This window comes from Vitis riparia, chromosome 13 (assembly GCF_004353265.1).
Source record: "Vitis riparia cultivar Riparia Gloire de Montpellier isolate 1030 chromosome 13, EGFV_Vit.rip_1.0, whole genome shotgun sequence".
NCBI classification, from domain to species: domain Eukaryota; kingdom Viridiplantae; phylum Streptophyta; class Magnoliopsida; order Vitales; family Vitaceae; genus Vitis; species Vitis riparia.
In genome coordinates, this window is record NC_048443.1 from 12,470,242 (window position 1) to 12,497,045 (window position 26,804).

General features: G+C 36.1%; 1 protein-coding gene across 1 annotated transcript in view; it reads left to right on the forward strand.

The window, feature by feature from the left end:
- Positions 1–26,052, forward strand: part of LOC117927648 (protein ZINC INDUCED FACILITATOR-LIKE 1-like) — a 32,484-nt gene extending 6,432 nt beyond the window's left edge. The window contains exons 8-17 of the mRNA XM_034847277.1: positions 5,667–5,716; positions 5,821–5,896; positions 6,939–7,154; positions 14,246–14,333; positions 21,152–21,237; positions 21,356–21,463; positions 21,564–21,608; positions 21,707–21,795; positions 23,930–23,973; positions 25,738–26,052. Coding sequence (XP_034703168.1) covers positions 5,667–5,716; positions 5,821–5,896; positions 6,939–7,154; positions 14,246–14,333; positions 21,152–21,237; positions 21,356–21,463; positions 21,564–21,608; positions 21,707–21,795; positions 23,930–23,973; positions 25,738–25,829 — 894 coding nt within the window. The 3' untranslated portion in view covers positions 25,830–26,052. The remainder of the gene's footprint in view (positions 1–5,666; positions 5,717–5,820; positions 5,897–6,938; positions 7,155–14,245; positions 14,334–21,151; positions 21,238–21,355; positions 21,464–21,563; positions 21,609–21,706; positions 21,796–23,929; positions 23,974–25,737) is intronic.
- Positions 26,053–26,804: the final 752 nt, after the last annotated feature.

Below are 26,804 nucleotides of genomic sequence, written 5' to 3' on the forward strand. Positions count from 1 at the left end.
CCAGTGAGGGCAGGAGGCCCTAAGTTAAGAGTTTGATCCTCCCTCAAGACTCTTCTTACTACTGACTACAAGGTCAAGCTAGCTGAAACTTATGATTCAACTCTACTAACAACTGAAAACTGACTCAAAACATAGTGAACACACAGAAAATAAGCTGACTAAAGATTAAAACGAACTGGAACTGAAAGAGAACTGTAAGTAAACAAAAGCTAGACTAACAAAATAAACAAAAAGAAACTGTACTGACCTTCTTCAGTCTTTCCACTCCCCACCAGCGTTTTGCATTGTCTCCAAAATAGAAAATTGGGAATAAGAAGAGTAAATAGACTCAGTCCACTAAAACTAAAAGAAAACATGAAAATTTACCCCAAAATGGAGCATTCCAGTTCACAATCTGGCCCTTCTTCTTTTCTTTCAGTGTGCTCATCTGATGCTCCAATATGTGATCTAAAATTTGCTATGACTGGATAGTCCATGGTTGTCTTCTGTTGTTTCACTGCCACCTCTCTCTTTTGTTGCATCTCCTTAAAATAAGCTTCATATCCAAATGCATCCGGACCACCATCTTCTGTAGAGCAATATTCCTCATCTGGCTCAAAGACAGGGTTTTCCCACATGATTAGCAGCTGAGTGATCAGTCTTGAAAATGGCAACTTTAGATCCAAGCATCTATTTGAGGCCCTCTCGGATATACAGTCATGCAGCTAGACCATAGCTTCAAAGATCACCTTGGGGAAGGTGAGATGTTCTCCTTTGAGCATGTGGTGCAATAGCCTTAAGCTAGTCTCCTTTCTGACCTTGCTGGAGCCATATGGGTAGAAGTTATAGGTGTTGGAGCCACATTTTTTCAGGCAAGTTGAAATTCATTATATATCTCTGACTTGGCCTCCATCCTTTGTAGTAGCCGGGGGACAAAATTATATGCCACCTACCTCATGCTGTAAGGCTTGACTCTTGGCCTCCTGTCTGCATCTGGAAAATCTGGAATGGAATATGCTTAACAAAGGCAATGTCTTTTGTGGTCAACTCATAGCTTCTTCTATCCACTTCAGTCATGAACCTCTTCCCTCCTAGGTCTCTGATGATTACCATATCTTGGTTAAAAAGCTCCTGCCAGTCCAGGATAAGCAAGGTCAAGCAACTGTAAGGCCTCCTTACTTGAATAGTAGATAAGTTACTGAGCTCCACTTGCTGCCCTTTGATTCTTCATCAAATCTTCAATATTGAGGCTTGCCTCCATGACCGCCCTGTCCTGGAACTCTGTTTTAAGCTCATTCATATTGAGAATAAAAGGTAAGGACTTTAAGGGTGGAATGGAATCTTGAGATCCAGGTAAGATAAACTCTGGGATGTCAGGCTCCTCATATTCTGGTGGATCAGGCTTCAGCACCTCCTTGGATTATATATATTTGTCTTCATATGGGTCCTCACTGCCTTCAGAGCTACTGGAGGGTGAGGAAGATTGGTTTGATGAATCCTCTGATTTCTGTTCAGGTTCTTCTACTTTCTCTTCCTCATTTGGTTGTTCAACCACCACAAGCCATTTCCTAGCATCAGCATATACATCCCACATTTTGATCTCTCACCTGTATGGGCATTAAGGAAAGATCAGGAAGAGGTAGAGGTCTCCTCTAGACTGCTGAATGGACTCTTTTTCAGAGTTTGAACTTATAGGCACCTCTTCTATTAGTCCCTTTTGTAACATAGGTCTCTGATCCCTTCCTACTTATTTTTGTGCTTTCCAGTTCCATAACCTGCTGTTCTTGGGCTTCAGAATTAGTTGTCTCAATGACTTCAGGTCCTTTTCCTTCTATATTCTGACTTCTGAGAATTTCCCAAATCTTTGCTTATCGGCTCCTTTTGCTGTTTAAATTCTGAGACTTGTATTTTAGTAGCTTTTTCCTTTTCTTGCCTACTGGTTTGCTCTTTGTATGCATCCTCCCTCTTCAAATTCAACACCTTTACCCTTTCCTTCCTTTTCTCAAAAAAGTCCACAATCATTTGCACCTTTGACTTCCTAGGGCTAGATTTGGAAGTTGACTGCTTAGACTTTGAAGCTTCATGTTGTAACAGATCCATCAGCTCAGAAATGTCTTCATCTGACATAGAAAATTTCTTCTTCTGAGCTTCAATTATATCTCCCTAGAAGAAATAATTTGCCTGGGTTCTTCTCCTTTCAACTGTCTTCATCCGTTGTAAAATCATATTCCGATTGGGGAGGTTCTTCAATATAATTCCAGTCTTTCTTCTTTTGGTTGATTCTTCTTTCGGGTTGAGGCTTTTTAGCTTTTCTTTTTGAAGCTGCCTTTCTTGATTTCTTCTTAGAAATTGAATTCTTGGAGGTTGTAGCTCCTCAGATTTCCTCAACACAGATTGGGCGAATATCACTGGCTCAGTTGGCAACACTAGGGTGTACTAGAATCAACAACAGTAGCTTCCCCTTGTGAGCCAAAACTGCCAGATATGCCTTCCAAATGCTTCAAAATTCTGCTCATAATTCTGTCCACAGTTGGGTATGCATCAGTTTCAACCATAAATTCTTTCTCAACCTCTGTAGTATCCTTTCTAATTGGTTCCTTTTCAGCAACTTCATCAGTTTTAAGCCTTTGAGCAGGCTCTTCCTCTATTTTCTCAGTTGTCTTCTTGATATTTACTATTCCAACAGCCTCGCCTACAGCTTCCTCAATTTTTTCAATATCCATCTCAACAAATTTCTCTCCTTTCTATTCAGTTGTTTCTTCAACATCCATCTGCTCAGCAATATTAACCTCAGCAGCATCATCAGTCTCTTTGGCAATCTCAGCAGCCTCAGTTCTTTTATCAATATTTTCCTCAGATTCCTTTTCCCTCTCAGCCTATGGCTTTTGCATCTAATCATTATATCCTTATCATTATGTCATTAAAATCTTTCATAACCCCTCCAAAATCATCATCATCATCAGACGGAAGTTCTGGAAACCTTAGGTTCATTGGACTTTCTGGTAGGGTATTCCATGCTAAAGTAACTTTTGAGTTAAGGTAGTATAGCGGTCTTAGGTGTCATCCATTGGGATGAATTATTTCCTATAATTAAGGCTTGAATTAGGGGGAAAAAAATGATTGTGATCAAGTAAAATTAGATTGACAATTCATGCTAAAAATTCAAAATAACAATGACTTCAAATTGAGAGGAACAATAAAATGTAAAGTAAAAGGAAATTAATAAGGAAAAGAAACTCTCAGACTTAGGATTTTCTAGAAAACAATCTCTATGGTAAATAAATATTGAGATCTATTTTTCATTAAGTTAAATTGAAAATCTAAACTATCATTTAAACCAATTGATTTAGTTTTAGGTCTAGATCTAGTTTCTCTTCAAATTAGATTATCTAATCCAAAAGATCAATTTAAACCACATATTCAATTCATCTTAAATCATCTTCCAATTATTCACACAATACAACTATTCGATCTCATCAAATCTAGTTTTAAGAATTTAATGAATCTACTTAGTTTGCATTCGAGACAATTTGAAGAGAAAAATCTCCAAAATTCAATTAATCAATCAATTCCATGTGTCAGCTATTTGGGCCTTGTGCCTAAATAAAATGGCTTGTTAAAGAACTAATATGTTTGTATATGGCTTTGACTAGACTTCAGGATGTGTACAGATTAAAGAAGAATGCTGAAGGGAGCTACACAGTCATGTGCACATGCTCTTATGCTTGAGACATGTGCAGGGTTGCTGAGCTTGAGTTTATATGTAGAACTTGAATGTGGATGTGTAATGTGAAGAGAGTGTGGTGATGTTACCTTCGCAGATTCCATGCGTAGGCTATATGCATTGGGTTTTTGGATGCCAAAGCCTTTACATACACAAAGTCTTGTGTTCCTCTGTGTTCACTCATTGTGCTCAATTATCCAAAATTCTTGCATTGGCTTAAGTGTGTGTATGCCTTGCTTTTGCACATCCCACCAACTCCAAATTCCATCACTTTTTTTTATCAATTCTTCAAGTCCTTCTCCCTCCAACCTTCTTGGCTCCTCCCATTTTTTTTTTTGATAGGCAAACACACAACAAAAATATATTAGAAAAGGGCGCCTTGAGGCTGACCCAAGCATACAGGATGTATACAAGAGGCGCCAATAGGCACAAAAAGAAATAGAGATACAATACCAGCCCTCAACTAGCGCCTAGCCAATCAAAAAAATTAATCAAAGGAAGAGGACCCTCATTTACAACCGATTTAGTCCACAGCCAAAGATTACAAACAAAAGAATTCTTCAACCTATGAATTGATAACTCTTCATTATCAAAAGCTATCCTGGTTCTTTCCTTCCAAACCGCCCAAAAAATGCACAAAGGGGCTGCGTTCCACACCTTCCTACGCTTCTTGCCCAACTTAAAGCCACACCAACCACTAAGAGTATCTCTAACCGAAGAAGGGAGGACCCAAGTAACACCAAACAAAGCAAACAATAACTCCCATAACCCTCTTGCCTTAGAGCACTGAATAAGAATATGATCAATTGACTCTTCTTCCATACCGCAAAGGAAGCATCTGTTAGCTAGAGACCGGCCCCTCTTTTTAAGTTGATCCAAGGTTAGCACCTTACCCCAATAAGCTTCCCAAGCAAAGAAGCTCACTTTGGTAGGCACACAAATACTCCAAATATTACTATAAGGGAACTGAACATCTCTTCTTGAAGCTATGAAGGGACTTAACTGAGAAAATCCTATCTTTAGTCTCTTTCCACAGCATTCTATCTTCCAAAAGAGGATTAAGCCTCCTACCCCGGATTGTCAGAAGTAATCTCTCCACCCCCTCCACCTCCCAGTCATTAAAGGACCTAGAAAAGCTAGGATTCCAAACCCCTTCATCTCCCGAATGATCCCATAACTCCACTAGCCAAGCCTCTTTAAATGAAGCAAAGGCATACAAAGAGGGAAACAAATTACTGAGAGAGAAATTCCCACACCAATTATCATTCCAAAATTTCACCCTTCTACCATTCCCCACAGAAAAGACAACTTTGTTTTGCAAGAGAGCTCCTTCCTTCCTTATTTTCTTCCACAAGCCTACTCCAAACCCCTCCCTAACTTCTCTAGTATACCAGCCCCCTTCTTCCTCCCCGAACTTCCTACTAATACTTGCCTCCAAAGAGCCTCCCTTTCATTCGCAAACCGCCAGTTCCACTTGCATAAAAGGGCTCTATTGAGAGTAGACAAACGTCTAACTCCCAAGCCACCCTTCCTTATGTCCGATAAAATTGGAACTTCTTGGTTCCTCCCATGGTACCTCATTCATAAATATTTCCACCCAAAATAGCTCCAAAAACCTGAAAATAACAAGAAAACAGTTCAAACACAAAAAGTGAGGGACTAACAACATACTTAGGCAATAGATAAGCCATAAGCACCTTAAACACACTAATCAATGGCCAAAGAAATGTGATTTTTTGTGAGAATTGTAGCTAAAAGGTCTCCTAAGAAGTAGATAAGAAGTTACTAATGAAATGTCCATATTTGTTTGTACCACCAATTAGAAGTTGCTGCTACCCCTCCTTATGTCTCTGAAGTTTGCTTCTTTTGTGTCTCTCAAGTACTTTCTCTGTTTTTGTTTTCCTTCCAGTCAATTTGGTAACATAACTAATGGTTTGATATTCTGGATGATTTATTAATTCAGCCTGCTGAAAAGTATCCGAATATATTCTCCAAAGAATCTATATTTGGAAGGTAAATAGATCTTTGCCTCCTTAGATGATGGTATCATTTTTTTTTTCTCTTGCTCTTTGGATTTTGGTGTATTTGATGTTACAGAGCATGAATCTTTGATGCAGATTCCCATACTTCTTGCCCTGCCTTTGCACATCTGTTTATGCATTTGGGATAACTATTGCCTGTTGCTGGCTTCAGGTAGGTTTCTCAATCAGTTCAGTTCCTTGGTCACTTCATGTATTACCAACAGAACTTGATTTAAGTAGTATTCTCCTCACTTGTCAGGATGGATGTAAATTTCCATACTGGGAAAAGAACATCATTCAAATACATTATTGAAATGACCTGAGATTTTTTAAGAAGCTTTTGGGGCTTCATTTGGCATGAAGACTGTATTAGAACACTGAGCATGATTTTGAGCATTCTATTCAACAGAAGGGGCAGAAAGCAGATATGCAACCATGCATGATGCTTTCAGCTAGGACTTTACTCTCCTACTTCTCATATAACCTTTTGCTCTGATTTGTATGCATCCTAACAGTAAATGAATCTAGATCTTTTACTTCAGTTTTATCACAATGTACCTATTTAATTTTTATTAATTATGATGTAATTCCTGACCAAAAATGATATTAATTGGTACTCTCCATCTTGTCATCCAGTTATATTCCCTGTTTTAGGGTGATATATTATTTTGGTTTGTGAATGTAAGCACTTCTTTTGCCTTTCCAATCCACATAGCTCAACATTGTGTTAAACATTCATCTTCAAGCGCTATCTAGCTATTGTTTCACCATTTTTAGTCTTCCCCTGTAACTTAGATCGGGGTTTGGAATTTTGCTTGGCACATTAAGATTTTTAGTCTTACTAAAATGAAACTGTTGTATATTATCTTCTTTCAGATTTCTTGACTACCAACCTGTAAAATATAGGCTGTTCTTATTCTTCTTATGTAGCTTCTAAGTTCTTTTTCTGGTTAAGCACAACAGAATATGTTAATGACAATAAATGCATATTCTTCTTCTTATTATTATCTTTATGCCAATGCATCACTTTGAAATTCTTTGATGCTTGAACTTTACGAAGTTGCACTGCAACATTTTTCTTTTTGTCAATCTGTATCCAAATTTCCTGAATATTTCTGGTGTTGTATATATAGTTGCATGTTCATGGAATCACTTCTTTATGCTATTGCTGCCTATTTACTGCATTTGATATCCAAATCTCTGGCCTAACGCAGGAAACGCTGCACACACACAATGAAAACGACAAATTAAGAAAAAACTCTTACAATGCTTTGGAAGCTCCATTCGGTGGGTTTAATGCAGAAGAAGCAGTAAACGAAATTGAGGCAAACAAACCAACTCCTAAGGAAAGCCTCATAAAGAATTGGCCCTTGATGTCTTCTATCATTGTTTTCTGTGTTTTCTCACTTCATGATATGGCTTACTCGGAGGTATGTCTCTCACTTAGCTTCAGATTCTGGAACATTTCTTAATCTACAGTTTCTGATTGATAATGGATTCACAAAATAAATCTCCAGTTTGGAGCCCATTACTTGATTGTGTATGTTGTCCGCATGCATACAAACAATTACTGAATAAATAGAATATTAGACTTTTTTTTTTCTTTTTGATGCGAAAACTCTCCCTCTGGCCTAACTAGAAAATGTTGTGGAATGAGGGATTGGTGGAGCTGCTACAGCTGTTGGAATACTCCTTTGGTTGATTTGCATGTTACTCTTTTCTTGGATAATTTCACTCAATTGAACTTGGTCTATGACTAAATAGTTTGGGTTGGGAGGACCTTTCACCATCTACTTTTCTTGTTTCTATATTTTCATGCTTAGGTGACCCTATTTGGGCTCGTTATAATCTAAATGTTTGCACACATCCATCCATAGATGCTTTTCCTTTTTCTATAAATTTAGCTGAGAGTGCTCTGTGTATGCTGCCCTACAACCCATACAGGTTGAGGAATCAAACAAGCTTGTGATTTGATTCCTGAGAACAATGTATTGCTATATTGTGCAGTACAGCCCACAGCTTGGCAGGCTTCATTTAGCTAATATCATATTCTTTAACTTCTTGTTAGTCCGGGCTTGTGAAGTGAGATTGGGCTATTTTCATTTGCTTATTGTGACTGTTTGGTGAACCCTGACACAAAGGTGTCCAATGTTTACCAAGCCATAACGGGCCAATGTGCTGGGTCAACACAACCCACTTTAAAATCTTGTCGGGCCGGGCCAGCCCATGCATGCTAAATAGGTGGCCCAACACGGTCCATAAGCTTGTGAGCCAATCGTGCCAAGTTATGTTGTGTCATGCCGTGCCGGTGGGCCATTCACTTTGTTAAAATTTTTAATTTAATTTTTTAAGTCATTTTGTTATATTTCAATTGGTTTTTCTTTTTAATCAAAATAACAATAAATTTAAAATAATGGAATATAAAAGGAAATGAAATATAAAAAAATAATTCTTTTATTCAATATTTCAACAAATTACAAGAAAAAAATAGGAAGAAAATAAAGGTGAGAATTGCATCACTATAGTTTGACATCCCAACTAGGTTGACACCCACCCAACTATCAATTATATGTTTTACTCAACCTTTAAAAATTAACTACATTTAATAGATTTAAAAGAAACAAACAACATATTCAATTATCATATTCACTTTTGTCTTATTTGTCTTCATTCTTCTTTTTTCATCTTCATTCTTCATCTTCAATCATCATCAATCTCTTGAACATTATTGTTTGTGTTGAGATCCAATTTCTTGAGGTCTTTTTAAGTTCATCTTCCAAAGTTTGGAGTCTTATGCATCCATCTTCCCAATCCTTCAAACATATCAAAGTTTCTAGCATCTCTACTGCGAGAGTTGTCCTCTTGTCTCCTATTATATTTGCAACTATAGAAAAAGCATATTGCAATGGTACAATAGACACCGATAGGGTTAGTAGATCACATGCCATTTTAGATAGCACAGGAAAAGTGAATTCATGAGATTTCCACCACTTCATAATATCAATATTTTTTACTTCATTAGGGGATAGGTATGAACAATAACCAGTATCTAAATATTTTGAAAGATCACACCTACTTGAAGGACCAACTTGTTGCTTTTCCTTAGCTAATTGCATAAAGAATGAATCAGTTCCAAATGTAGATGGAGTTATAGTACTTGAAGAGGCATTACCATATTTATTCTCATAATATTTATATAAGTTGTTTAATTGTTTGTATATCTTACCCTTTGGTTCAGATGGTTGGTTCATACTAGTAGCTATGAAATTTAAAATATTTTCTACACCTTCAACCTTAACCCTTGGATCCATACAATCAGCTAAACAATAAAGTGGTGGAATGGTTTTCCAATATTTCAAAATAAAAATAAAAATTCCATTTGTACGCATATTTCACTAAAAGGGGGATATTCCATATACTGTTGAAACACATCACTCGTGTTGCAAAACATCTAAGTGCTATACAAGATGTAAGAGTATATACAATAGAATATATGTTAGTAGTATCATAAAAAACCTTCAAGAATTTTGAAAAAGAAAAGCCTTTGACCCAATTATCCGAAGTTATTTTAATTTCACCTGTCTTACTATTAACATAATTTGATAGTACGTTATGATATCCTACACAAGATTTTAACATTAGGTAGGTAGAATTCCAACGATGAACGACGTCATGATGGAATTTTCTCTTCTTCAAACCTATTGATTTACATAAAACATAAAATTCTTGTAATTTGCTAGATGAATCAAGAAATTGTAAAGTAGATCGAATAGCCTTCAATGAGGGTGATATTAATTTTAAACCATCTTGTACTATTAAATTAATTATATGACAAACACATCTCAAATGAAATATTTCACTTAGTGGACCTTCTCTAACTGTTCTTATAAATAAATTTATGACACTTTTATTGTTTGAAGCATTATTAAAGGTGTTACTAAAAATTTTGCTTTGTATGCCATATTCTCTAAATACACTTGTCAAAGAATCTTATATGATAGGTTCATCACGAGGATGAAATATTTCACAAAAACCTAATATTTTCTTATTTAATTTCCAATTTGAATCTGTATAATGTGCTATCACACATGTAAAATGGTCATTATGTTGATTAGTCCATATATCTAAGGTCACAGTTACAATACCACTATGATTATTAAACTTTTCAATTATTATTTTTTTTTTCTTTTTTGTAGCATTTAATTACATCATTATGAGGAGTAGTCCTAGGAATTCTATGAAAGGCTGGTTGGACATACTTTTGCATGAAATGTACAATTCTAGGATCTTCACCAAATGTCAATGGAAGGCTCACACTAGCTACTATTCCAACTAACCCTTCTCTCATGAATTCTTGATTGTATATAAAGGGGGACATTGAAGATGTACTAGATCCTATTTCAGCTTGACTTATTTAGGATTGCCTAGGGCCTAATGCACCATGTTTTTTGGTTCATTGTTCAGCATGTCTTCGAAGGTGACCTATGCCACCACTAGCTTTGTAACTATATGTTTTTTTACAATATTTATATTCTGCTAGATTTTCTACATCTCCTTTTGTATTTTGTCTATTTATTATAGTGAAGTGATTCCATACTACAGATGTGTGTCTAGTAGCCCTAGATCTTTTACCTATGGGATTGGTTTGGGGAAGGTTAGAGGGAGGGACACTAGAGGGGGTGGGGATCTCCTCATCTTCAAAAGGGTTAAATTCATTACATTCATCAATACTAAAGTCAAGGTTTTCAAGATCTAGGTGATGAGGATCCATTTTTAATTTTAGAAGAAAAAAATAAGATAAAAGAAAGAGAACAATTAAAAGAAATTATAGAATTAAAATAAATAAATGAAATAATTAAATATAAATACCTCAACCTTGTGAATTGTGATGATGACCACTTGTAAAGTTCGTAGATAGCACAAAATAACTTATAACTAATCAAAACTTGTGGATAGTAGATAACTTAAAGCCTTGAATTGGAGCACTTGTAGAGAATTTAAACTTAGAAGATTGTAGAAAGAGAGATTAGAGAGAATAGAGATTTGTGTGAGAAAGAAATAATATGAGGGGTATTTATAGAGAATTATTGGTGAATCATTTACTTTTTTATCCTTAAAACCATAGTTGTGAAAGATGCGACGCCATCCTCTGGCGCTTTGCCTGAAGGCAGGCGACGCCCCCTCACGAAGGCGCCACTTAGGCGCGCAAGGTGTGACGTGGTCCACAGGTGCGCCTTGATTCCCTACCTCATTTTTCTCATTCTCTTCTTCTCCAACGTCAGGTTGTAGAGGGCAGAGAGAAGCCCTAATTTATTTTTTGAGACCAAAAAGATGTCGTTTTGGAGCCTGTTCCTTTAAAATAAAAAAAAACAGGCCAAAACGACGCCGTTTTGGCCCTGGTTTCTCTTCCATTTTCTGGTTGTTTTCAACCTGACAACTCTCCCAAATTTTGCCATAGCCTCAGTTGTATAGTGGAGAAGTGAACAAGAGGAGGAAAAATAGGAGAAAAATAAAGGAAAAATATATGTAAATTAGGGTGTGCCTCACTTCACTAAAGCCCACGCCTTAAGTGCGCCATGCGCCTCAGGCTCTAGGACTACTTTGCGCCTTAATGTGCCTTGAGCCTTTTAAAACTATGCCTAAAACTAGTCGTTATATAGTTGTTGAGAGGGGTATTATTGATATTTGATATAAAATATTAATAATGAGTAATTTACTTATTTATCCTTTAAATTAATTGTTATATAGTTGTTAGGAGGGGTAATATAGACATTTGACAAGACAAAGGTAAAAATAACTATTGATTTACTTTTTTACCCCTCAAAGTAGTTGTTATATAGTTGTTGAGAGGGGTATTATAAACATTTGACATGTAATAAAAAAGGGAAAAGTAGAAAGTAAAAAAATGATATTTTGAAAAGGCCAAGTGGGCTGAAGGTGGACCAGCATGACTTGCAGCACAGTAGGCTGGCACAGTGGCACTTTGGGCCATCTTCTTAGGCCTAACACAACCCGCACATTTGGACTATGTCGACCCATCTCACTACAGTATCCGGGCCGTGCCGGGGCATGAGCCAAAATGGGCGGTCCGGCCCATTGGATATCTCTACCCTGACATGCTTATAAGCATTTACTTTCTACGCATAATAGAGAAGAAAAAGGGATATTCTTTTTATTAAACAATTATTAAATTACATGGGAATAAATAAGCTAAGGTTTGAATATTAACCGTGTAACAAACAAAACTACAAATCTAGGACCTAACAACTTTAACCTTATCTGAAATTCCAAATTTGATTAATAAAATCAATTCAGATTTATTTGAAAATAAAATAAGAACTTTAACAAACAATCCTAATATTTCTACACTCTCCCTCAAGTTGGCGCATAGATGTTTATCATGTCTAACTTGTTAACTAGAGTTTTGAACCTTGGTCTAGAAAGACTCTTAGTTAGAACATCTGCTATCTATTGTCATGTGGTGATGAATGACATACAAATAATGCCACTTTCAAGTTTCTCTTTAATCTCAACATGCTTCACATGATTGCGTTGAATAGGATTGTTTGTTATGCTAATTTTTGCTTTGTTGTCACAAAACAATTTCATAAGAGGTTCTAAATTTAACTTAAGCTCTTCAAGAATTCTTTTCAACCATAATATCTCACACACTCCATTGCCATAACTCTGAACTCTGCCTCTACACTACTTTTTGTTGCTACATTTTGCTTTTTGTTTCTCCATATGTAATGAGATTGCCCAAAGAAAGACACAATAACCAAAAGTTGATATTTTATTATGACTGAACCTCCCTAGTCTGCATCTGTAAATACTTCTACACTTCTTTGATCACTTTTTTTTAACAATAAACATTTTTTGGGTGTACTCTTTAAATATCTTAGGATCCTGTACACGGCTTCAAGATGTTTCTTGTATGGTGAGTTCATAAAATGGCTCACAACATTGATTGCAAATGCTATGTTGGGCCTTGTGTGCGGAAGGTAAATTAACTTCCCTACAAGCCGTTGGTACCTTCTAATTTCAATTGGCATTCCCTCAATTGTTTCTTTAAACTTGAGGTTTGGATTTGTTGGGGTGTTGCTTGGTTTGTACCCTCAGTTGCTTGGTTTCTCTAACGTAAATTAACATACTTTCTTTGTAACTATGATTCCTTTTTTGATCTTGCGACTTCCATTCCTAAAAAATATCGTAGGGACCCCAAGCCTTTAATCTCAAATTCAGTTGTAAGGCATTTCTTCAATCTTGTTATCTCGACTTCATCACTTCTAATAAGGATGATGTCATCTACATACACGATCTAATTGGTTATCTTACCTCCTCCAATATACTTCATGAACATTGTATGATCCATTTGTCCTTGACTCTAGCCTTGATTCTTGACGGACCTTGTAAATCTTTCGAACCATGTTCTCAAAGACTGCTTTAGACCATATAAAGACTTCCTCAAGTTGCATACTTTGGTTCCAAAACTTTCTTGAAAAAACCACCAAAGCATCCATGAAGACTTCTTTTAAATCGCCATCTAAAAATATATTCTTAATATTTAACTAGTGTAGGGACCATTCCAAGTTTACAACTATTGAAAGTAGTATTTGGATTGTATTCAACTTGGAAACTAGAGGAAAGGTCTCCTGATAGTCTATCATATAAGTTTGTGTAAAACCGTTAGCCACTAACCTAACTTTATGTCATTCCAAAGATCCATTAGAATAAAAGTTTACCATGAATACACATTTACACCCCATCGGCATCTTTCCTTCAAGCAAATTCACCTTTTCCCATGTGTTGTTCTTCTCTAGAGCCTTCATCTCCTCAAAGACAGCCTCCTTCCATTTTGGACCACTTAGAGCTTCCTGTGTATTCTTAGGGACATCCACACTAGATAATTGTGAAATAAATGCATTCTTATTACACACTTTGTCCAGTGTTACATTCTGGTCCTTTTTATAAACAGGGAACATAAATGCAGAGCTTCCTTATAATCTCTATGTTTGATATCTCAGAGGAATGAATTTTTTTCAATTGATTCTTTTCAATTTTATATGTTTAATGATAAAAAATGAGTGAAAATTTTAACCAACTCTGGAAAGGTATTTGAATTGAACACTGTACATAGTTTATGTTTATATCTACTTTGACAATTGTTGTGTGGTAGCTTGATTCCTTACAATCTCATGCTGTTCAATCAATGGTGGAGAACTCAATCTCTTTTGTATGACTAAATCCTCTACCAGATTTTGGATTTTTTGCTACCACCATCATCACCTCTTTTGTCATCACATTGTCTACCACCATATCATGGCTGCCATGATGTTATTTCTGCCACCCAACCCATCCTTTGGCTACATGTTTTTCTGTCATTGGCACCATTATTCCAACAATGAATACAGACTCGGCCATCTCAAATTGTGGCTGGCTCCCACTTTACTACTGCTTATTGACATTGAATCTTAATCTAATTTGCTTATATCTGATATGAAACTAAAATTTTCTTCTGCAGATATTCTCATTATGGGCTGTCAGTCCTAGAAAATATGGGGGTTTGAGCTATTCAACGGATGATGTAGGTGTAGTTCTTGCAATCTCAGGTATACTATTATCTGGTTATCCATGCTTAAGGTATCAAAATTGGCCGGAAAGAATTTCATTCAGCTTTCCTACCATGAGGCTTGGGAAGCACATTCATGGACTGAATTTCTTGCTTGTTCCTTCTTTGCCTATGGAAATGCTGATGTTCATGCTCAAATAACTTCAATCAGATAGATTTTTAAGGGCTTCTTTTTTCCTCGTGAGAGAATATCTAAATGGGTTCTAATTCTAGATTACTTAATTAAAGAAGAAAAAAAAAACTAAAAGAGGAAGAAGAGTGAGAGGGATGTGAGTTGTTTGTTGTTAGTTTGATGCTAAAATAATAAAGTATGATAGTGCTCTTGCTATATTAAAAAGGATACATATGCACAATATTAGGATGAGATCAAGTGATGAATTCCAAAGTTTGAGATGTCATATTGAAAGAAGAATCGCAATAATAACTATGCTCAAAATAATACTCAAATCATCAATGATTAGAATGATAGGAACTGGATCAGTTTATAATCTTAGTTTTATAATTATGCCTCCTAGAAAGCGCCTACAACTTTGATTCTTGCTGCTTGCAGCATCATCCTGCCTTTCTTCTCAAGGTAATAGACCATGGTACCACAAAATGAATTGTGGAATTAATAAGAAGGTATAAGAATGGTAATAAAGATGCTAAGACTTTATTTGAATAAGGAACTCTATTATGCTTTGCATGATCAGAAGCTTGACAATTAAATTGAAAGCCAGTACATTTTAGCTACCAGAAAAGGAATCCACCTTTGTAATGGGAAAGCAAAACAGAAATGATTCCCTAATCTTTTACACCCTTTGTATTGGCTGATCAGCTGGAGAGATAAAGTCATGACTGAGATAGCAAAGCATCCATAATTAGGAGATTATTTGTCTCAAAAATGAAATGAGAAAGTAAACATATGCAAGAGAGGCAAAACATGTTTCTTGCTCTGACGGGTGTTTTCCTCTCTCTCTCTCTCTCTCTCTCTCTCTCTCTCTCACATCTCCACTGACTTTTTAAAACACTTGAAGGCAGTTCATCCTATTTGTTTTATAATTGAGTCACCAAACTTAGTTTGTTATGGATGAGGAATTCTGTTTCCTTTAAGAACTCAAAAAGAAGTTTTCTTTACAGGAATCTCTATACGAAGAAACATAACAATGATATAAAACTAAACCAAAATAGAAATTGAGACAATGCAAGCATTATGTACTCATGGAACCTGTTGAGAGAGAGAGAAAGAAGAAAGACCTTAATTCTAATTCATGTAATATCTACTTACAATTGAGAAATATATATATATACAAGGCTAGGAGTCCTAACTACCATATATGTGTCCTATATTAACAAGGAAAGGTTATACACTATAAATACATTATATTCAACACTCCCCCTCAAGCTGGAGCATATACGTCATATGCACCAAGCTTGTTACAAATATATTTAATCCTAGGACCTCTAAGAGATTTAGTGAAGATGTCAGCTAGTTGATCATTTGAATTAACAAAACTTGTAGCAACACATCCTGATGCGATCTTCTCTCTAATGAAATGACAGTCAACTTCAATATGTTTGGTCCTTTCATGAAAGACTAGATTGGATGCAATATGTAATGCGGCTTGGTTATCATAGATGAGTTTCATTTGTTCATCCTTTCCAAATCTCAACTCTCGAAGAAGATGTCTCAACCATATGAGTTCACATGTTGCCAAAGCCGTAACTTGATACTCGGCTTCAGTGCTAGATCTGGCCACTACATCTTGTTTCTTACTCTTCCAAGATATTAGATTACCTCCAATAAAAACACAGTACCTTGAAGTGGAACGTCTATCTGTGGGTGAGCCAGCCCAATCTGCATCTGTGTAACCAACAACCTGAGTATGACCTCTGTTCTCGTACAACACACCTTGGCCTGGTGTACTTTTGATATATCGAAGAATGCGGATTACGGCATCTCAATGGCTATCACATGGTGACTGTAGGAATTGACTAACAACACTCACAGGAAAAGAAATGTCTGGACGAGTAATGGTGAGATAGTTCAATTTACCTACGAGCCGTCGATATCTCTCGAGGTCTCCTAAAGGCTCTCCCTGTCCTAGTACAAGTTTGACATTCGGATCCATAGGTGTGTCTACCGGTTTACAGTCTAACATACCGGTTTCTTCCAGGATGTCTAAAGCATACTTCCTTTGGGAAAGGACCACAGCAGAACTGGATTGAGCTATCTCAATTCCCAAGAAATACTTGAGTTTCCCCAAGTCTTTGGTCTGAAAGTGGGTAAAAAGATGTTGCTTTAGTTTCTGAATACCATCCTGATCACTGCCTGTAATGACGATATCGTCCACATAAACAACCAGATAAATACATTGCCCAAGAGTTATGATGATAGAAACTGAATGGTCTGCTGTACTGCGAAGCATGCCAAACTCTTGAACAACAAAACTAAAACGGCCAAACCTTGCTCGAGGAGATTGTTTCAAGCCATATAGAGAACGGCGTAACCTGCATACTAAACCAGACTCCCCCTGAGCAACAAAACCAGGAGGTTGCTCCATATAAACTTCCTCGGCAAGATCACCATGAAGGAAGGCATTTTTAATATCCAATTGATAAAGAGGCCAAGAACACATAGCAGCCATAGAGAGAAGTAGACGGACAGAAGCAATCTTGGCAATAGGAAAGAATGTGTCACCATAATCAGAACCATAAACCTGAGTATAGCCTTTAGCAACTAAGCGGGCCTTAAGGCGATCAACCTGACCATCAGGACCAACCTTAACTGCGTAGACCCAACGACAGCCAACGGTAGATTTACCAAAGGGTAAAACAACAAGATCCCAAGTGTCATTAGAGTGCAGAGCAACCATTTCATCCACCATTGCCTGTCGCCAGCCTGGATGGGAAAGAGCTTCATGGGTGCTCTTTGGAAGAGAAACAGAGGATATAACAGAAACAAAAGCAGAATAGGGTGAAGATAATCGATGATAACTCAAAAAAATTGTAAATAGGATGAGGATTACGAGTAGAGCGAGTACCTTTCCGAACAACAATGGGTAAGTCATTAGGAGAAGGCAGAGCCGGGGCAGGTGAAGCCGAAGGGATAGGAAGTGAGTCAGCAGGTGCCTTAGCAAAAGGGAGAGGAGCAACGACACGAGGGTGACGATAATAAACCGGAAGTGGTCAAGGAGGCATAGCATTAGGTGGGGAGACAATGGGAATAGGCAAGACTTCAAAAATAGGAAGAGACTCAGAAGTGGTGGAAAAGAATGGTGAGTCCTCAAAGAAGGTGACATCAGCGGAGATAAAGTATCGATGAGTCATAAGGGAATAACAACGATAACCCTTCTGAAGTCTGGAGTATCCCAAGAAGAGGCACTTCATGGCTTTGGCGGAAAGCTTGTCCTGTCCAGGAGTGAGAATATGAACAAAGCAAGTACAACCAAAGATACGAGGAGGAATGAAATAAAGTGGTTGGTCAGGGAAGAGAAGGGAGTGAGGAATCTGATCATGTAAGACAGAGGAGGGCATACGATTAATCAAATAACAAGCGGTAAGAACAACGTCCCCCCAAAAACGAAAAGGAACATTACTATGGAGGAGGAGAGTACGAGCTGTCTCAACAAGATGTCGATTCTTGCGTTCAACTACCCCATTTTGTTGAGGAGTATGAGCACAAGAAGACTGATGAAGAATCCCATGATGAGACATAAATGAAGTAAATGGGGCTGAAAAATATTCCCTGGCATTGTCACTGTGTAACACACGAATAGAAATATTGAACTGGGTTTGGATTTCAGCATAAAATTTCTGGAAAATAGAGAATAACTCAGCTCGATTTTTCATTAAAAATAACCAAGTACATCGAGAATAGTCATCAATGAAAGTGACAAAATACTGAAATCCTAAAGTAGACGCAGTCCGACAAAGACCCCAAACATCAGTGTGGACAAGCTCAAAAGGAGACTTTGCCCGATTATTCAATCGCTTTGGGAACGAGACACGAGTATGTTTCCCAAGTTGACATGACTCACACGGAAGCGACGACAAAGTGGAAAAACGAGGGACCATCTTCTGGAACTTGGAGAGACTAGGGTGGCCCAGACGATTGTGAATGAGGAGGGGAGCATCAATGGAAATGCAAACTGCAGGAGATGAATCCGAGGTGAGGTGATAGAGGCCTTGAGACTCACGTCCTATGCCAATCTTCTTCCCCGTACTCCGGTCCTGCAAGGTCACAAATTTATCAGAAAAGGTTATAGAGCAATTAAGAGTACGAGTGATTTTGCTGATGGAAATAAGATTAAAAGGACATTCAGGAGTATAAATGACAGAAGTGAGAGGTAGAGAAGGTAGAGGAAGGGCCAAACCAATACCTTTAGCCACAGTTTGAGAACCATTAGCTAAGGTAACAGTAGGTAAAACAGAGGTAGTAGTAATAGAGGAGAAAATATCCTTATTACCAGATAGGTGATCAGAAGCTCCAGAATCTAGAATCCAGGGTCCAAGAGAAGATGTGTGGGTAAGGCAAGCAGAGGCATTACCAGGCTGGGCAACAGAGGCAACAGAAGCCTAAGATGCGGAAGAGCTCGGAGACTGAGGCAGCGGAGAATCAGAGGACTGGGCCACATGGGCAATGCGAGGAGGTCGTCCATGTAACTGATAGCAATGATCGCGAGTGTGGCCAAGTTTATTGCAATAGGTGCAATGAGGACGTTGACCTCTACCTCGGGTACCACTGCGGCCTCCTCGAGAGCTAGTTTGAGAAACTAACACAGAAGAATCTGAAGTGCTATCAAATGGCAAAGTCTGAGTGGAGGAGATACGGAGGAGGCGAGCAAACACATCATCCAAGGACAGAACTGATGAACTACCAAGAATTTGATCGCGGACAGGCTCAAGATCCGGACGGAGGCCAATAAGAGTAAGAACCATGAAGAACTTGTCAAGCTGTGTTTGTTGAGCCCCAACATCAGGAGTAAGAGGCATCACAGTCAAGAACTCCTCCTTAAGAGAGGCAATCTGGCCAATATAAGTAGATAGATCCAAGTCCTGTTGGCTAATATGGACAATAGCAAAAGCCACCTTATAAAGACGTTGGATATCATTCGTATATAATCCTTTGGCCTGAGTCCAAAATTTAAAACAAGTTTTGTAGGCCCGAAGATGAAGAAGAATCTTGGGATCAACTGATTGCCATAATACACTACATAACTGTGCATCTATCTTCCTCCACTGTACGCGGTCAACCTCAGGGATATCTGCCTCCTATGTAATCAAGTGATCCTCATATCCTTGACCCATAAACCAAAGTTCAACAGAGGCAGACCAGGAAAGATAATTGTCACTGCCAACCAATTTCTCCGAAGTAATCATAGGAGATCCAGATATAACAGCGGAAAAAATGGAATTTTTAGTAATCATATCTACTTATCTAGAGAATGATGTATATTTGGATCGAAGAGAGCCCTAATACGGCTGCAGATCGCTGCGTGGCACCACTGGAAAGGGAGACGGCTTCAGATCACGGCGTGGCACCACCGGAAAGGTAGAAGAACACTTCCTTAGGCACATCAGGGATTAGGATGGAGAAAAAGTAGCCGAAGCTCGCGGAAAAACTGTGTGGAGGGTCGACGAAGGTAAAAAAACCCCAAAAGAGGTACGTGCAGGGCTCGGATGGCAGAATAGGGATGAAGGAAGGCTAGTCGGCGTCAGCGAGGCTGGAGGAGGAGGCGTGTGCCTGGGAAAGCCCTCACGCGCCCTCACGCGCTCACGCGCCGGCGCGTGAGATGTAGTCGCCGGATGGAAAATTGCGCGTGGTCGGCGCGTGGATGATCTTTTGGTTCCGGTGCCTTAACAAAAGTTGGAGATCTCCTCCAGGCGTCCTTCTGGTATGGTCGGTGTGGAAAAAGACGTCGCCGGAAAAGTTTGCCAACGGTGAGTGTTTTCTGACGACGATCTGACTAATCGGAAAGTATTGGGAGATGGGGAAGGTGACCGGAATGAAACACGGTCACTGGAAGGTTTCCCGGAGTTGATGACACGGGAAACTGGAAAGAATTAGGTTTTCTCCCTTGACTCTGATACCATGTTGAGAGAGAGAGAAAGAAGAAAGACCTTAATTCTCATTCATGTAATATCTACTTACAATTGAGAAATATATATATATACAAGGCTAGGAGTTCTAACTACCATACATGTGTCCTATATTGACAAGGAAAGGTTATACACTATAAATACATTATATTCAACAGTACCCAATGTTGAATTTGGAAGAAAATTGGTCTCAAGTAAGTCTTGTAGAAGTACGCATTTGATGATGCTTATAGCAATGTGCAAGACGATACTCTAAAACTATGTTTGGTTCCTCGAAAGTTTGAGGAAAAATGCAGAAAAAAAAATAGAGAGAAAAAAAATAGGATAGAAAAAATAAAAGAAAATAAAAATTAGATTTAATGTCAATAAATTATTTTCATATCCTACATGAAACTCATTTAACTTATTTAAGTCTTCTATATAAAGAAGTAATTCATAAATATATTAGTTTCTTACTAATTTTAAGTTTATTTGTTTTTCTTTTGTATTTTTCATAGTAAAACCGAAGGTGAGAAAATTATTTTTCTTAATTTTTTTTCTTTCCTTAGTACTTCTAGAAACCAAATATAGCTTAACCATTTCTTTTAAGATGTTGGCAATATCTTATAGTTGAATTGGTGCACCTAGAGAGACCTTTATTTTTTTTATGTGTGTGAATAGTGTATTATCTGATATGTATTCAAGACATTGAGTTGCTGGCATCTATTAAATTTTTAGGTTTTGGGGTTTTGGTATTCCAACTTTTTCTCTATCCATATTTGGAGAAGCTTCTTGGGCCCATCATCATCTGCCGCATTGCCGGTGTATGTTTCCCACACCTTGGAACATTCCATAAACTCTTTCTTTATTTTCAACTAATTAATATCTTCTTGCATATTCATTTATATTTTTTCTGCATACAATGCTATTACCAATATGTAGGTTTTGTCTATACCTCTGTTGGCAATTTACCCTCTTATAGCCATGCTTTCTGGGTTCAGCCTCTCTTTGGCATTGAATTGTGCATCGGCAATGAAGAATGTATTATCTGTAAGTTGATCTACAACTTGAATATTCTCTTGTAGGTAGGCAAATCAAATGATCATTAGTAATGTCTCTCCTACTAGTAAAAAATTTTCAATGTGATTAGGTGTCCATTGGAACTAGCTTGATTATTCTGCAAAATAGAGCTGTGGTAATACTCTTTTCTGGGCTTCTCCAGGTTCATTTCTATCATTCCAATTTTCATTTGATTTTCAAAATGATAACTTGTCACTCATATTGCCCCAACAGGAGCAACACCAGAGAGGTGCTGCAAATGGCATCACTATGACTACAATGTCTCTTTTCAAAGCAGCAGGTCCTGCTGGAGGAGGTGTAATGTGAGTGTTCTCTTCATTTCATTAATTTTGCTGTTATATTTTCACTATGATGCCTGGAATCCATAAAAGCTCTTACTCAGGGTTATGAACTGTTCAAATCAAAAGAATGAGTTCCAAAAGGTCTTGCACTGAAGTTTTTTTAGTCTTATTTCACTATTTATTTTGGAATATTAGAATACCAGCACATCATAGATTCCCAATGACTCAGAAATATCATTCCCATCTCCATCTTTGTGGGAAGGCAAAAATATGGAGTATAGTTTGGGAGCTAAACTTAAGGATCGCTATACTTTGTTCTTACTCCATATTAAAATGAAAACAAAATTTTGAGATCTTGCTTTGATCCTTGTTATGCTTAAAAGTTAGACCTTGTCCCTTGTCAAAGACCGAGAAGCATATGAATTTTGAATCGTCGGGGAAGTTGATTGTCAATATCATAGATAATAAAAGCAATCCACAAAAATAAATAAATAAACAATAATATTTTACATGGTTTAATTATGTATTTACATCTAGAAGGAGGATGACAAAAACTCAGTCCTAGGCGCTGATGAAAGAGAGTTCCAAAAAAGCAGAGATAGAACTACTAATATGAGAAGATTCAATATAATCACCGATAAAATATAATCTTATTTATATCCATAATTTTAGGATCTATCATTAAATCCCATAATTTTATTCCTTTCTTCTTGTCAATACCCTCCAATGAGCTTGACTTGGACAAGGCCTTATGAAGTTTGGTTAAAAAGGGGCCTTAAGATTGTTATCCACGTCACTGAAAAATATATGAATAATAAGTATGTATAATAAATATACAAATAAAATGAAGTAGAAAATTGGAACTTACAATAAGGTTGATTAAGGCTAGAGTTTGACTTTATGTCCTTAAAACAAATTTGCCTCACTCAAGTGCTTATGGTTCATTGATAATTGTTTCCTAAGATACAATGATAATTTTCTTGTGATATGAGCACTTCAAATAATAAGAAATAACAAATCACTTGGTGATTTATACTCTTTTGTGTGCCAAATATTTGGTAGAAAAGATAAATAACTAGATTTGAAGTTAAAGAGGACTTGAATGACAATAAAGGAGAAAGAGTGGAGAAAATGAATGAAAAGGCCATAGGAGGTCCCTATTTATAAATTTGATGGTAACCTTTAGAAGAGAAGTGTCTTTAAAATACTAGATACATCCTTTGAAGGGTTGTGTCTTAAGACACCAAACACATCCTTTGGAAGAGGTTGTTTCTTTTAAATACAAGATACATACTTTAAAACAAGTTGTGTCCATAAGAAATAAAACGTCTTCCAAGGAAAAAAATCCTAATTTTTATTCACCTATACGAATTATATAGCATTTATTTGATTTGCTTTCAATCCACTCCTAGGATATTGACTTTTGATGCCATTGAACCATCTAGGAAATTATGGACTTCTTAGGTTATGTTTGATTCTTGGAAAGTACTATGGAAAGAAAAAATGCTAAGGGAAAATGATTTTCTCATGTTTGGTTGTCTTAGGAAAAATTCCAAAGAAAATTAAATATAATTAAATTTAGTTAGAAACTTATACATTTTAAAATTATTTAATCTTTATATTGATGAGTTAAAATAAATAAAATAAGTTTAAAGTAACAAACAAAAATAATTTATCAACTTTAATTCAATTTTTTATATTTCTTCATTTTTTCTTTCCCTCTAATTTTACTCTTTATTTTCTTTCCCTTACATTTTCCCTCAAATTTTCTGAAAACCAAGCATAGTCTTACTCTTCTACACTAGTTGATTCCTTGTCATGTTTGCCCATCATTTCCTAACACAAAAGGTTTAGATATCGACATCTTTTTTATTGCTTTCCCTCCTTCCTTAACTTATATCAAGAATCCTGTTGTTCTACTCATAGTGCAGGTTTGCATTGGGTTAGTGGCCTATGAAAGCTTTGATCCCAATGATTTAGTGTAGATAGGGAGTCATATTTAGCCACTTTCCCTAAATGTTGTCTCACTTGATTTCATCTTATCCAAATTATATTCCATTTATTTTATTAAATAACAATTGCTTTATTTAAAAGTTGTTTTTCCTTCTACAAGATTGTACCATTTGGTTATTTTTAATGATGCTGGTATTTGTAGCTTTTCTTGGGCACAAGGGCGTCAGAGAGCTGCCTTCTTCCCAGGTATGATTTTATTGCTTTTATAGGACCCTAATTCTTAGAAGCAAGAGTATATAGAATGACCTTGTTTTAGACGAGTGTCATACCACCTTCAGGTCTAAGGAATAAGATAAATTTTTCAAACTTATAGTCATATAATAAAGTTAGAAATTTTAAGGGAAGTTATCCTTCCAATTTCACATCTTTAATATGAAGACAAAAAAACTACTAAATAAATATTAAAAATGATTCATTTATTTCCAATGATGTTGGATTAATGTGCAATTAAAATTTTACCTCATAACAAAAGTTTGAAAATATAATAAATAAGAACAAGCGGTTCCTAAATCTCACAAATACCCCAACAAATCAAATATTAGAGGACATCTTAGACGACCATCCTACCTCCTAATAGGGATGTAATTTAAGTGGATTGATCATACCAAATTCGAATCTAACCCAATGTTTGAATAAGTTTAGGCAATCATTTTCAATACTTAAGGTTTGACTAGGGCTAACTTTTTTCAATACAAGCTCAATTTGGGTGAGACTCGGGTTTGAATATCCCAAGCCTAACCTAAACCTGATTTAGCATTTTTATAAATATTATCCTACATAATAATATTCAATTGCTTTTCAGATTGTTTAGAAAAACATCAAATTGGAATTATATTATATAATTATTTAATTTATATATATAAGTTTTTAAAAATCATTATAAATAGATTTTGACTAATACAACTTGATCAATCCGATCAATCGAGTTTAATCCAACCAACTAGGACTCAATCTAAGCATACAAAGATGAAATTGGATTAGGGCCTCGATTTAGAAATTGGGTTAGGTTAGGTTTAGATTGATTAATTTTTAATTTGAGTTGTATTCTAATTAACCATCAATTCGATCAACCAATCCAAATTACAGCCTTACTTCCCAATAAGTTGTAATAGCCAAATCCTTTAAAAAGAAAAACTCTAAATACAAGTTGATATATACTCCTCACATTCCTGCCATTCGACATTGGAATATCAAAAAATTAAAAGTACTATGAAAAGGCTTAATAATATATGAAACTTGATTCATCAACATTTCTACTTATTTGAAAGACCATGAAAAATGATAAAGCTATCTTCTTAAGTTCTAGGTTGGGTTCAAGATAATGGAAATCCTATATACTGTAGAACAATAATCATCATTTTGTAAATTATAGCTTTATCATTTTTCTTCTTCTTCTTTAGCATTCTTATTCTTGTTTTGTTATAATTTACAAAATGATGATTCCTCTTTAAAGAACTCTTCTTCTTGACCGTTTGTTTAATAAATCACAAAATAATTGTTGATTTTTTTGTGTGAGGAATGGACTCCTTTGGTCATTCAATTCCTCTTTTTTCTTGATAATTTATGCAATAGGTTGTATTAATTTTTCTGAAGGTGGAAAGTTTGTCAATTGTCATGTGAATCAATTACCATATTTGGCATATCTTTTACTGGTTCGGCATTTGATGGCTTAGGCTAAACCATCATCTTCTCTTAATGGTTATTTGCTACATAATAAAATAAAATAAAAATCTCTTGTCAGTATTTAAATCTTTCCTCCCTCATTTGCTCTCTTAATCATGTTATGTTTGTAATATATAATTTCTCAAAACATAACCATTAAATCTTTGTAAAATAGTAAGTTTAGGGTTGATATTGAATGATCTAAGAAAATTAATAAATAAAGTCAAACAACTTAAAGGCTAATTTTCACTTGTTTATTGAAAACTTCTTACAATTCTTCATATGCAGGTGACCAGATGATTTTCTTCATACTGAATGTGGTTGAGGCAATTGCGGTGTTGATGACATTCAAACCCTTTTTAGTTCGAAGGAGTCAATAGAGGAAAAATCAATCTTATTCAATACTAATAAGTTAAGGATCAATTCCAGCATAATTCTTTGGTAGCTGGGTATTTCTCTTTATTCATTTTAATGAAGATGATGATAACATCTTGCACCCAAGGAACAATTGCAATATATTCGAACAACAACAATGTGCTATGTATCAAGTGCATCTTGTACACCAATGGTTATACTAGATGATTGTGAAAGGACTTCCAAACATGTTGAAGGTTTTTACTACCCCTCTACCTACTTATGGTTCATGTCATATTTGATTAGCAAGAAGCACTTAGAAAATAAAGTGCTTCTTTTGATGTGTTTGTCTTTATTAGATCAATGTGCATTAGGTCATGATGTATGTGTATTTATGTGTTTGTTTTTGTTGGATTTAGAGTTTATTTATCAGTGATTATAGGAAGCGTTTTTAATCCTTTTAACATTTGAAAGATAAAAATTTTCAAGTGTTAGAAAAACTAAAAACATTTTCTATAATTACTACCAAAGACACTCTTAATGAGGTGTGACATTTCACTTATATGGGAATAAGGCAGTTCTTGAAAGTGGTTTGCATCACATAATTCCATTAGTATTCTAATTTTTTAGAGTGCGTTTAGGAGTATTTGTACTCAAAGTGTTTTTAGTAGAAGTGTTTTCTCTAAAAGTGTTTTTAGGAAAATTATGTATCAAATGTTTTTCCATAAAACACTATAAGCGATTTTTCAAATTTTTGTAAGTGTTACCTAAATTTTTTCAAACATCTTCTATTTAAAAAAAAAAAACACTTTTTAGACTAAAAATGTTTTTTAGAATCACTGTCAAATGGACTCTTCAAGCGTATTTGATATTGATTCTAGGAATTATTAATAGCATCTTTAATGCTTAAAAAAATAAAAAAATTGAAGTGTTAGAAATGTTAAAAACACTTTCTAAAATCATTATCAAACACACTTTTAATTATCTCATTACTTCACCAT